Source organism: Panulirus ornatus, chromosome 16 (assembly GCF_036320965.1).
Source record: "Panulirus ornatus isolate Po-2019 chromosome 16, ASM3632096v1, whole genome shotgun sequence".
In the NCBI taxonomy this organism is placed as follows: domain Eukaryota; kingdom Metazoa; phylum Arthropoda; class Malacostraca; order Decapoda; family Palinuridae; genus Panulirus; species Panulirus ornatus.
In genome coordinates, this window is record NC_092239.1 from 39899342 (window position 1) to 39912656 (window position 13315).

The 13315-nt window shown below is 41.8% G+C and overlaps 1 protein-coding gene across 1 annotated transcript in view; it reads left to right on the plus strand.

Annotated features, from left to right (window-relative positions):
- The window catches only part of Vps13D (vacuolar protein sorting 13D), a 772012-nt gene that overhangs the window by 129921 nt on the left and 628776 nt on the right, over positions 1-13315 (plus strand). Inside the window, exon 13 of the mRNA XM_071670877.1 lies at positions 7505-7683. Coding sequence (XP_071526978.1) covers positions 7505-7683 — 179 coding nt within the window. The remainder of the gene's footprint in view (positions 1-7504; positions 7684-13315) is intronic.

The window sequence follows — 13315 nt, forward strand, 5'->3', positions numbered from 1 at the left end:
GCTTCACATGCCCTGGTTCAATCCTTTGACAACACGTCGAACCCGGTATAACACATCATTCCAATTCACTCTATTCCTTGCACGCCTTTCAACCTCCTGCAAGTTCAGGCCCTGATCACTCAAAATCTTTTTCACTCCATCCTTCCACCTCCAATTTGGTCTTCCATTTCTCCTCATGTACTCCACTTCTGACACATATATCTTCTTTGTCAGTATTTCTTCACTCATTCTCTCCATGGCTCATAACCATATAACATTGTTGGAAACCACTATTTCTTCAAACATACCCATTTTTGCTCAGCTTCCACACATTCTTCAATGCTCCCAGAACCTTCGCCCCCTCCCCCACCCTGTGACTCACTTCTGCTTCCATGGTTCCATCTGCTGCTAGATCTACTCCCAGATATCTAAAACACTTCACTTCCTCCAGTTTTTGTCCATTTAAACTTACCTCCCAATTAACTTGTCCCTCAACCCTACTGAACCTAGTAACCTTGCTCTTATTCACATTTACTCTCAACTTTCTTCTTTCACACACTTTACCAAACTCAGTCACCAACTTCTGCAGTTTCTCACCCAAATCGCCACCAGAGCTGTATCATCAACGAACAACAAGTGACTCACTTCCCAAGCCCTCTCATCCACAACAGACTGCATACTTGCACCTCTCTCCGAACCTCTAGCTTTCACCTCCCTAACAACCCCATCCATAAATAAATTAAACACCCATGAAGATATCATGCACCCCTGCCGCAAACTGACATTCACAGTAACCAATCAATTTCCTCTCTTCCTACTTGTACACATTCCTTACATCCTTAATAAAAGCTTTTCCCTTCTTCTAGCAACTTACCTCTCACACCACATACTCTTAATACCTTCCACAAAGCATCTCTATGAACACTTATCATATGCCTTCTCCAGATCCATAAATGCTATGTACAAATCCATCTATTTCTCTAATTACTTCTCACATACATTCCTCAATGCAAACACCTGATCCACACATCCTCTACCACTTCTGAAACTACACAGCTCTTCCCCAATCTGATGCTCTGTACCTGGCTTTACCCTCTCAGTCAGTAACCTCCCGTATAATTTCCAAGGAATACTCAACAAACTTATACATCTGTAATTTGAAAACTCACCTTTATCCCCTTTGTCTTTATACTATGGCACTATGCATGCATTCTGCCAACCCTCAGGCACTTCACCATGTACCATACATTCATTGAATATCCTTACCAACCAGTAAACAACACAGTCACCCCCTTTTTAAATAAATTCCACTGCAGTACCATCCAAACCCACTGCCTTGCCAGCTTTCATCTTTCGCTAAGCTTTCAATACCTCTTTGTTTACCAAACCATTCTCCCTGACCCTCTCACTTTGCACACCACCTCTACCAAAACACCCTATATCTGCCACTCTATCATTAAACACCTTCAACAAACCTTCAAAATACTTGCTCCATCTCCCCCTCACTTCACCACTACTTGTTATTACTTCCAAAACATATTTTTATTCTCCCTAAAATTTAATGATACTCTCTCACCCCAGCTCTCATTTGCCCTCTTTTTCACCTCTTGCAATTTTCTCTTGACCTCCTGTTCTTTCTTTTATACATCTGCCAGTCATTTGCACTATTTCCCTGCAAAAATCATCCATATGCCTCTCTCTTCTCTTTCACTAATAATCTAACTTCTTAATCCCACCACTCACTACCCTTTCTAATCTGCCCACCTCCCATGCTTCTCATGCCACAAGGAACTTTTGTGCAAGCCATCACTGCTTCCCTAAATACATCCCATTTCTCCCCCACTCCCCATAGATCCTTTGCTCTCACCTTTTTCCATTCTGTATGCAGTCACTCCTGGTACCTCCTCACAAAAGTCTCCTTTCCAAGCTCACTTACTCTCACCACTCTCTTCACCACAGCCTTCTCTCTTCTTTTCTGAAAACTTTTACAAATCTTCACCTTCGCCTCCACATGAAAAATGATCAGACATCTCTCCAGTTACACCTCTCAGTGCATTAACATCCAAAAGTTTTTCTTTTACATACCTATCACTTAACACGTAAACCAATAATTCCCTATGGCCATCTCTCCTACTCACATACATATACTTATGTATATCTCTTTTTAAACCAGGTATTCCCAGTCACCAGTCCTTTTTCAGCACACAAGTCCACAAACTCTTCACCATTTCCATTGACAACACTGAACATCCCATGTACACCAATTATACCCTCAACTGTCACATTACTCACCTTTGCATTCAAATCACCCATCACTATAATCTGTTCTCGTGCATCAAAGCTGCTAACACACTCACTCATCTGCTCCCAAAACGCATGCCTCTCATGATCTTTGTTCTCATGACCAGGCGCATAGGCACCAATAATCACCCATCTTTCTGCATCCCATCCCCTTTCAGTTTTACCCATATCAATCTAGATTTTACTTTCTTACACTTTATCACATATTCCCACAACTTCTGCTTCAGAAGGAGTGCTACTCCTTCCTTTGCTCTTGTCCTCTCACTAATCCCTGACTTTACTTCCAAAACATTCCCAAACCACTCTTCCTCTTTACCCTTGAGCTGTTTCACTCAGAGCCAAAACATCCAGAATTCTTTCCTCAAACATACTACCTATCTCCTGTATTCTCATCTTGGTTACATCCACACACATTTAGACACCCCAATCTGAGCCTTCAAGGAGGATGAGCACTCCCCGCATGACTCCTGTTTCCCCTTTTAGAAAGTTAAATACAAGGAGGGGAGGGTTTCCATCCCCCCGCTCCCACTCCCTTTAGTTGCCTTTTATGACACAGTGAATACATGGAAAGTATTCTTGCATCCCTATCCCAGGGATAGGCGTGTACTATAGATAGGGTTGTGTGGAAGAGGGTGGATGTGTTGGAAATTAAATGTTTGAGGACAATATGTGATGTGAGGTGGTTTGATCGAATAAGTAATGAAAGGGTAAGGGAGGTGTGTGGTAATAAAAAGAGTGTGGTTGAGAGAGCAGAAGAGGGTGTGTTGAAAGATTTGGACACATGCAGAGAAGGAGTGAGGAAAGATGGACAAAGAGGATATAAATGTCAGAGGTGGAGGGAACAAGAAGTGGGAGACCAAATTGGAGATGGAAGGATTGAGTGAAAAAGATTTTGAGCCATTGGGGCCTGAACATACAGGAGGGTGAAAGGCTTTTCAAGGAATAGAGTGAACTGGAACGATATGGTATACCGGGGTCGACTTGCTGTCAATGGATTGAACCAGGGCATATGAAATATCTGGGTGAAACCGTGGAAAGTTTTTAGCCTGGATGTGGAAAGGGTGCTGTGTTTTCGATGCATTACACATGACAGCTAGAGACTGTCTAAAAATGTGTGGCTGCAACTAAGATGAGAAAAAAGGAGAGATAGGTAGTATGTTTGAGGAAAGGAACTTGGATGTTTTGGCTCTGAGTGAAACGAAGCTCAAGGGTAAAGGGGAAGAGTGGCTTTGGAATGTCTTGGGAGTAAAGTCAGGGTTAGTGAGAGGACAAGAGCAAGGGAAGGAGTAGCACTACTCCTGAAACAGGAGCGGTGGGAGTATGTAATAGAGTGTAAGAAAGTAAACTGTAGATTGATATGGGTAAAACTGCAAGTTGATGGAGAGAGATGGGTGATTATGGGTGCATATGCACCTTGGCATGAGAAGAAAGATCATGAGAGGCTAGTGTTTTGGGAGCAGCTGAGTGAGTGTGTTAGTAGCTTTGATGCACGAGACTGGGTCATAGTGATGGGTGATTTGAATGCAAAGATGAGTAATGTGGCAGTTGAGGGAATAATTGGTGTACATTGGGTGTTCAGTGTTGTAAATGGAAATGGTGGAAATGGTGAAGAGCTTGTAGATTTTATGCTGAAAAAGGACTGGTGATTGGGAATACTTGGTTTAAAAAGAGAGATACACGTAAGTATACATATGTAAGTAGGAGAGATGGCCAGAGAGCATTATTGGATAACGTGTTAATTGATAGGCACGCGAACAAGAGACTTTTGATGCTAATGTGCTGAGAGGTGCAACTGGAGGGATGTCTGATCATTATCTTGTGGAGGCGAAGGTGAAGATTTCCAGAGGTTTTCAGAAAAGAAGAGAAAATGTTGGGGTGAAGAGAGTAGTGAGAGTAAGTGAGCTTGGGAAGGAGACTTGTGTGAGAAAGTACCAGGAGAGACTGAGTACAGAATGGAAAAAGGTGAGAACAAAGGAGGTAAGGTGAGTGGGGGAGGAATGGGATGTATTTAGGGAAGCAGTAATGGCTTGCGCAAAAGATGCTTGTGGCATGAGAAGCGTGGGAGGTGGGCAGATTAGAAAGGGTAGTGATTAGTGGGATGAAGAAGTAAGATTAATAGTGAAAGAGAAGAGAGAGGCATTTGGACGATTTTTGCAGGGAAATAATGCAAATGACGGAGATGTATAAAAAAAGAGGCAGGAGGTCAAGAGAAAGGTGCAAGAGGTGAAAAAGAGGGTAAATGAGAGTTAGGGTGAGAGAGTATCATTAGATTTTAGGGAAAATTGAAAGATGTTTTGGAAGGGAGTAAATAAAGTGCATAAGACAAGGAAACAAATGGGAACTTCAGTGAAGGGGGCTAATGGGGAGGTGATAACAAGTTGTGGTGATGTGAGAAGATGGAGTATTTTGAAGGTTTGTTGAATGTGTTTGATGATAGAATGGCAGATATAGGGTGTTTTGGTTGAGGCTGTGTGCAAAGTGAGAGGGTTAGGGAGAATGATTTGGTAAACAGAGAAGAGGTAGTAAAAGCTTTGAGAAAAATGAAAGCCGGCAAAGCAGCGGGTTTGGATGGTATTGAAGTGAAATTTATTAAAAAAGGGGATGACTGTGTTGTTGACTGTTTTGTAAGGCTATTTAATGTATGTATAACTCATGGTGAGGTGCCTGAGGACTGGCGGAATGCTTCCATAGTGCCATTGTACAAAGGCAAAGGGGATAAGAGTGAATGCTCAAATTACAGAGTTATAAGTTTGTTGAGTATTCCTGGGAAGTCATATGGGAGGGTATTGATTGAGAGGGTGAAGCCATGTACAGAACATCAGATTGGGGAAGAGCAGTGTGGTTTCAGAAGTGGTAGAGGATGTGTGGATCAGGTGTTTGCTTTGAAGAATGTATGTGAGAAATACTTAGAAAAGCAAATGGAGATGTATGTAGCATTTATGGATCTGGAGAAGGCATATGATAGAGTTGATAGAGATGCTCTGTGGAAGGTATTTAGAATATATGGTATAGGAGGTAAGTTGTTAGAAGCAGTGAAAAGTTTTTATCGAGGATGTAAGGCATGTGTACGTGTAGGAAGAGAGGAAAGTAATTGGTTCTCAGTGAATGTTGGTTTGCAGCAGGGGTGTGTGATGTCTCCATGGTTGTTTGATTTGTTTATAGATGGGGTTGTTAGGGAGGTGAATGCAAGAGTTTTGGAAAGAGGGGCAAGTATGCAGTCTGTTGTGGATGAGAGAGCTTGGGAAGTGAGTCAGTTGTTGTTTGCTGATGATACAGCGCTGGTGGCTGATTCATGTGAGAAACTGCAGAAGCTGGTGACTGAGTGTGGTAAAGTGTGTGAAAGAAGAAAGTTGAGAGTAAATGTGAATAAGAGTAAGGTTATTAGATATAGTAGGGGTAAGGGACAAGTCACTTGGGAGGTAAGTTTGAATGGAGAAAAACTGGAGGAAGTGAAGTGTTTTAGATATGTGGGAGTGGATCTGGCAGTGGATGGAACCATGGAAGCGGAAGTGAATCATAGAGTGGGGGAGGGGGCAAAAGTTCTAGGAACATTGAAGAATGTGTGGAAGTCAAGAACGTTATCTTGGAAAGCAAAAATGGTTATGTCTGAAGGAGTAGTGGTTCCAACAATGTTATATGGTTGCGAGGCATGGGCTACAGATAGAATTTTGCAGAGGAGGATGGATGTGCTGGAAATGAGATGTTTGAGGACAATATGTGGTGTGTGGTGGTTTGATCGAGTAAGTAATGAAAGGATAAGAGAGATGTGTGGTAATAAAAAGAGTGGTTGAGAGCAGAAGAGGGTGTTTTGAAATGGTTTGGTTACATGGAGAGAATGAGTGAGGAAAGATTGACAAGGAAGATATATGTGTCAGAGTTGGAGGGAACGAGGAGAAATGGGAGACCAAATTGGAAGTGGAAAGATGGAGTGAAAAAGATTTTGAGTGATTGGGGCCTGAGCATGCAGGAGGATGAAAGGCGTGCAAGGAATAGAGTGAATTGGAATGATGTGGTATACCGGGGTCGATGTGCTGTCAATGAATTGAACTAGGGCATGTGAAGCGTCTGGGGTAAACAATGGAAAGTTTTTGGGGCCTGGATGTGGAAAGGGAGCTGTGGTTTCAGTGCATTACACATGACAGCTAGAGACTGAGTGTGAACGAGTGTGGCCTTTGTCGTCTTTTCCTAGCGCTACCTCGCGCACATGAAGGGGGAGGGGGCTGTCATTTCATGTGTGGGCGGGGTGGCGACGGGAATGAATAAGGGCAGACAGTATGAATTATGTACATGTGTATATATGTATATGTCTGTGTGTGTATATATATGTATACGTTGAGATGTATAGGTATGTATATTTGTGTGTGTAGACGTGTATGTAGATGTGTATGTGGGTGGGTTGGGCCATTCTTTCGTCTGTTTCCTTGCGGTACCTCACTAATGCGGGAGACAGCGACAAAGTATAATAAGTAATAAAATAATAATATATATTTATTTATATTTATGTTAGAGTACAGTAAAGGGTTGTCTTTTTAAAAGGCAAAAGTATTGAAGGAAAGAGATGAAGTGTTTGAATTAGGATAGTGATATGATAGTTGTGCACTAGTGAACAGATAGTGTAATCATGGAGATGGTTTTGAATCATAAGTATGATGAAAATAGTGAAAGTGATGATGATTTGGATCAGAGAAAAAATTTCTATTCTTTATTCATTTATAATTACCCAAGGACCTATTCCTGTGAAAGAGTCCTAGTGTTACCCAGGACCTCTTCCTAAAGGGTTTTGCTGCCTAAGGCTGTGTTACTTCCAGTGGTAAGGAAATGTGAATTCCTTTGGAGTGAGAAGTTCTTTGATGAAAGTGTACTTCCAGTCATACAGCTTTGGAATGTAACCTCTTTCAGGCAAAGCCCATTCATGCTAGCTATTTCAACTGATACAAGTATATGCCTGAGTGAGGTTGACATGAAACTAAGATCTGCAAGTTTTAGAATATGGCTGTAGACCTGTCACTCCTACAAGGCTTGGCTGGATTGGGTAAACTGAGGGTATATTACACTTTTGTGCACTTTATGCTCTTGTTAAGTTTTTGTAGGTTTGCTTTGTGTGAATTCATGTTCTCTGATTAGACAGAATCATTGTATGTTTTGAATTTTTTGATATCGCACATAGTCTCCTCTAAAATATTTTTATTCTTTAAACTGATTCTTGCCTTCTCCATGTCTTAAGTTGCAGTCACGTGGGAGAAGCATTGCTGAATTGCAGGTTACAGGTGTTCGAGCAAACTTAAACAAGCGTCCCTATGACAGCACAGCTACTCTCAGTGTCCATTCTCTCCTTCTTGTAGATGCATTACAAACTTTTGGACCTGACTTTGAGCTTCTGGTTGCAAGTCATAAGCATGTGAGGTGAGTTTTTGCTATATTGATAAAGCTTATTCTCAAATTCATTTATGGTTAGAGTTAAGCTTATAATGTTACCCCTGTCAGTACAGACCCATGTATATTTGTTTCTAACTTCAGTTACTGGTACTTTGCTCAGTTTTGTTGAAATATGATCTGATGGAATTTTTGAGAAAAAGGTATGACTTTTTTAATCACCTATTTACACTTTATGTGGATTTTGTATTTTTAAGTGACCAACATGGGATGGGCAAATAACAGGCCTCAATTAAAGGCCATCTTGGTTGAAAGAAAGAAATTAAAGAGGAAGGAAGCAGATATTGATCAGGGCTTCATAATTGTTTGTAGACTAGACTGTTAAAGGAAGAAAGGTTGCATGAAGAAGGAAATATCACAGGAGGAGAATTCCCAGCTTAGCTGTTTGAGAAAAGAAGGAGGTATTGTAACAACCAGTCCTTGAGTGGCTGGTCTCCATACAAAAGCTGTGGGAAGCAGCAGACAAATGCATACCATGGATCGAAACCTTGGGGATGGGAACACATGCAGACAGTTCATGAGAACAATGACCAAAATAATGCCCATAGCATAAAGTGAGAGCTGCAACATCTTGGCATATGGAAAGGGAAAGGGGAAGATAGGTGATGAGCAATATTCTATGATTAGGAAAATATAATGCATATAGATGTGGAACATCTGCTGAAGAAAAATAATTATGACTCATATACAACACTCTCAGTCTTTAGGAAGCAGACTTTGTGATGTTGATTATATATGGTTTCCAGGACAGAGTGGAGGGTAATTTTATGCCCAACATATTTATATGTTTGGGGGAAGAGTGGTTCCAGCAGTGTTGTGTGGTTGCGGGGCGTGGGCTATGGGTGGAGTTGTGCGCAGGAGGGTGGATGTGCTGGAGGTGAGATGTTTGGGGACAGTGTGTGGTGTGGGGTGGTTTGATTGAGTGAGTGGCGTGAGGGAGGGAGAGATGTGTGGAGGTAGGGGGAGCGTGGTTGAGAGAGCAGAGGAGGGTGTTTTGGGGTGGTTTGGGCACATGGAGAGAGTGAGTGGGGAGAGATTGACCAGGAGGATGTGCGTGTCGGAGGTGGAGGGAACGAGGAGAGGTGGGAGACCGAATTGGGGTGGAGGGATGGAGTGAAGGAGACTTTGTGTGATCGGGGCCTGAACATGCGGGAGGGTGGGGGGAGGGCGGGGAATGGAGTGAATTGGATCGATGTGGTATACTGGGGTTGACGTGCTGTCAGTGGATTGAATCGGGGCGTGTGAAGCGTCTGGGGTGGGCCGTGGAGGGCTGTGTGGGTGTGTATATTTGCGTGTGTGGACGTGTGTATGTGCATGTGTGTGGGGGTGGGTTGGGCCATTTCTTTCGTCTGTTTCCTTGCGCTGCCTCGCAAACGCGGGAGACAGCGACAAAGCAAAAAATATATATATATATATATATATATATATATATATATATATATATATATATATATATATATATATATATATATTACTTCCCACGTATTCCCTGCGTGTCATAGAAGGTGACTAAAAGGGAAGGGAGTGGGGGGCTGGAAATCCTCCCCTCTCGTTTTTTTTTTTAATTTTCCAAAAGAAGGAACAGAGAAGGGGGCCAGGTGAGGATATTACCTCAAAGGCCCAGTCCTCTGTTCTTAACGCTATCTCGCTATCGCGGGAAATGGCGAATAGTATGAAAAAAAAAAAAAAAAAAATTATATTATCACAGGGTTGAATTTTGGAGTTTTGAAATTGAGCACAGGGAAACAAGTGAGTCTAAGAAAGAGATACAGGGAGAAAATGCATTATAGCACTATTAGTTTTTTCAAGGTTACTACTCCAATCCAGAATGCCACACAGGTCCAAGTTGAGATAGGAAATATGGTCAGTATGAGCAATAGAATGAGTAATAAAGGAAAGAGGGGGAGGAAAAGTGGGTTGAAGTATGTTAAGTGGAATCATCAGCACAAAAGTGAATAGAGCTGGAGGGAGAAAAGAGAAGGTCATATATTGAGAGAAGAGAGTAGGTGAAAGGACTAAAGCTCGAGGAGCACCATTTTAGATAGGTTAGGATTGGGAGGTCACTTCAGCAATGACTACCACAGTAGAACAGCTGAGAGGAATCTATGCATGAGAGGAAAGAGAAAAACAGTAAAACCAGAGGAGGGAAGTGTAGAAACAAAGACTTGTGTCATACTCTATCAGATGCTTTGGAGGTTCTGAGGGCTTTGATTAAAGTTTCACTAAATTTGGGTCCCTGAGACAGGTGGACCAAAAGTGGGTTACATAGGAGAGACGATCACTAATAGATCCAGCACTGTGAAATTCATACTGATGATATGAAAGAAGTGGATGGGATTAAGTGTTTGAGGAAGTTAGAGTTTAGGAGAATTTCAGACCTTGGAAGTAGCAAAAGTAAGAGCAATGGGGCATTAGTTGGAGGGGCTAGAGTGGTCCCCTTTCTTAGGGATGGGCTTCACCAAGGCATGCTTCCAAGTGGAAAGAAAAGTCTTTGTTTTTAAAAAGATGTGTGAAATAGGCAAGCAAAGATTGGTGTTAGCTCAGAGGCACAATCCCTCAGAACATGAGGAGGAATGCCATCCTAGCCATGTCTTGCTCAGCTGGAGCTGGAATAGTACCCAGAAGACCCTGCTTGTTGAGAAAAGAAGGATGGCATAGGTTCATTGGAAGGAGATAGGGGGTAGAGAATTAGTATATGAATCATCCAAAGTTGAATTAGATGAAAACAACATTCCAGAAAGAATGATTTTTTTCATATGGAGAGCTAGCAATAGATTGATCAGTCAGAAAAGAGGAGGAAAGGTTGAATTACAGAATTTGTTGGAGATCCTTTTGGCTAAAGACCAAAGAGATTTGTCAGTTGAAGAAGAAATCAGCACAATTTCTTTTTATGAAAGAGTGCATGGCTCTTTAAACAACACCATTGCAGTGATTCCAAGCAGAAATGAAAGCAGAGTGGGTTTCTGGGGAAGAGAGTTTTATGATCAGGAAAACACCATCCCTGATGTGACAAGCATCAGAGCAGGAGTGATCAAACCATGGTTGAGGAGAAAAAGATATACTCCATCCCAGCCAAGATAACCTTTGCTATGCATTCAGTGTAACATGAGGCATCCCACTTAGAGAAGCAGTACCTATCCCTGAGAAAGTCAGTAAAGAAGCTGTGCAGCGATAACCAGTGTGTTCTCTCAAAGTGCTAAGGTTGTCCAATTAGAAGTAACAGAAGTAAGATTATGGTTATAGAACCTTAAGGGGGCAGAAATAATGTGAAAAAAGATAAAGAATAGGTCAGGTGTTTTAGAAGAATGGTTGTAATGGTTGGAAACTCGGGTAGGGTCTTTGATTAATCATTCCAGATTATTAAAGAAAGAAAACAAAAGGCATCTGCTCCACCAGTTAGAGCCTAATCAGTCCTTGTGGTGTACATTGAAATCCCCTGCATAAAGGATGTCAGTGCATGGATGAAAAGAGATCACAACATTGTGGCAAGAATTCATGTAGTTGAAGAGATTTACATCATTGAAGAAATTAGAGGGAGGTGATTGAAAAACAAGAGCAAGTTAATAGAAAGTAGAGAGATTTGAGCTAGATGGCATCATAATTAAGAAAATAGGATCCATGAGGGGAGCAGTAGTGTTCATTTACCACAGTTGGCACAAACATAGTTTCAAATCCTGGTTGCGGCAGTCAATCCACAATCATCTCAGCAATTCATCTAACCTTTTGTGATGGTCAGTAAAATTAGTACTTGGCTCTGAACAAGAAAAATATATAGATAAATCTATTTATTTATTTATTTATTTATTTATTTATTTATTTATATAACATACAAATGGGAACATCAGTTAAGGGGGCTAATGGGGAGGTGATGACAAGTAGTGGTGATGTGAGGAGGAGATGGAGTGAGTATTTTGAAGGTTTTTTGAATGTGTTTGATGATAGAGTGGCAGATATAGGGTGTTTTGGTCGAGGTGGTGTGCAAAGTGAGAGGGTTAGGGAGAATAATTTGGTAAACAAAGAAGAGGTAGTAAAAGCTTTGCGGAAGATGAACGCTGGCAAGGCAGTGGGTTTGGATGGTATTGCAGTGGAATTTATCAAAGAAGGGGGTGACTGTATTGTTGACTGATCGGCAAGGTTATTTAATGTATGTGTGACTCATGGTGAGGTGCCTGAGGACTGGCGGAATGCTTGTATAGTGCCATTGTACAAAGGCAAAGGGGATAAGAGTGAGTGCTCAAATTACAGAGGTTTAAGTTTGTTGAGTATTCCTGGGAAATTATATGGGAGGGTATTGATTGAGAGGGTGAAGGCATTTACAGAGCATCAGATTGGGGAAGAGCAGTGTGGTTTCAGAAGTGGTAGAGGATGTGTGAACCAGGTGTGTGCTTTGAAAAATGTATGAGAGAAATCCTTAGAAAAGCAAATGGATTTGTATGTAGCATTTATGGATCTGGAGAAGGTATATGATAGAGTTGATAGAGATGCTATGTGGAAGGTATTAAGAATATATGGTGTGGGAGGTAAGTTGTTAGAAGCAGTGAAAAGTTTTTATGGAGGATGTAAGGCATGTGTACGTGTAGGAAGAGAGGAAAGTGATTGGTTCTCAGTGAATGTAGGTTTGCGGCAGGGGTGTGTGATGTCTCCATGGTTGTTTAATTTGTTTATGGATGGGATTGTTGGGGAGGTGAATGCAAGATTTTTGGAAAGAGGGACAAGTATGCAGTCTGTTGTGGATGAGAGAGCTTGGGAAGTGAGTCAGTTGTTGTTCGCTGATGATACAGTGCTGGTGGCTGATTCGGGAGAGAAACTGCAGAAGCTGGTGACTGAGTTTGGTAAAGTGTGTGAAAGAAGAAAGCTGAGAGTAAATGTGAATAAGAGCAAGGTTATTAGGTACAGTAAGGTTGAGGGTCAAGTCAATTGGGAGGTAAGTGTGAATGGAGAAAAACTGGAGGACGTGAAGTGTTTTAGATATGTGGGAGTGGATTTGGCAGTGGATGGAACCATGAAAGCGGAAGTGAATCATAGGGTTGGGAGGGGGCAAAAGTTCTGGGAGCATTGAAGAATGTGTGGAAGTCGAGAATGTTATCTTGGAAAGCAAAAATGGGTATGTTTGAAGGAATAGTGGATCCAACAATGTTATATGGTTGCGAGGTGTCGGCTATAGATAGAGTTGTGTGGAGGAGGGTGGATGTGCTGGAAATTAGATGTTTGAGGATAATATGTGGTGTGAGGTGGTTTGATCGAGTAAGTAATGAAAGGGTAAGAGATATGTGTGAGAGAGCAGAAGAGGATGTTTTGAAATGGTTTGGTCACATGGAGAGAATGAGTGAGGAAAGATTGACAAAGAGGATGTGTGTCAGAGGTGGAGGGAACGAGGAGAAGTGGGAGACCTAATTGGAGGTGGAAAGATGGAGTGAAAAAGATTTTGAGTGATCAAGGCCTGAACATGCAAGAGGGTGAAATTCGTGCAAGGAATAGAGTGAATTGGAACGATGTGGTAAACCGGGGTCGAGGTGCTGTCAGTGGATTGAACCAGGGCATGTGAAGCGTCTGGGGTAAACCATGGGAAGTTTTGTGGGGCCTAGATGTGGAAAAGGAGGGG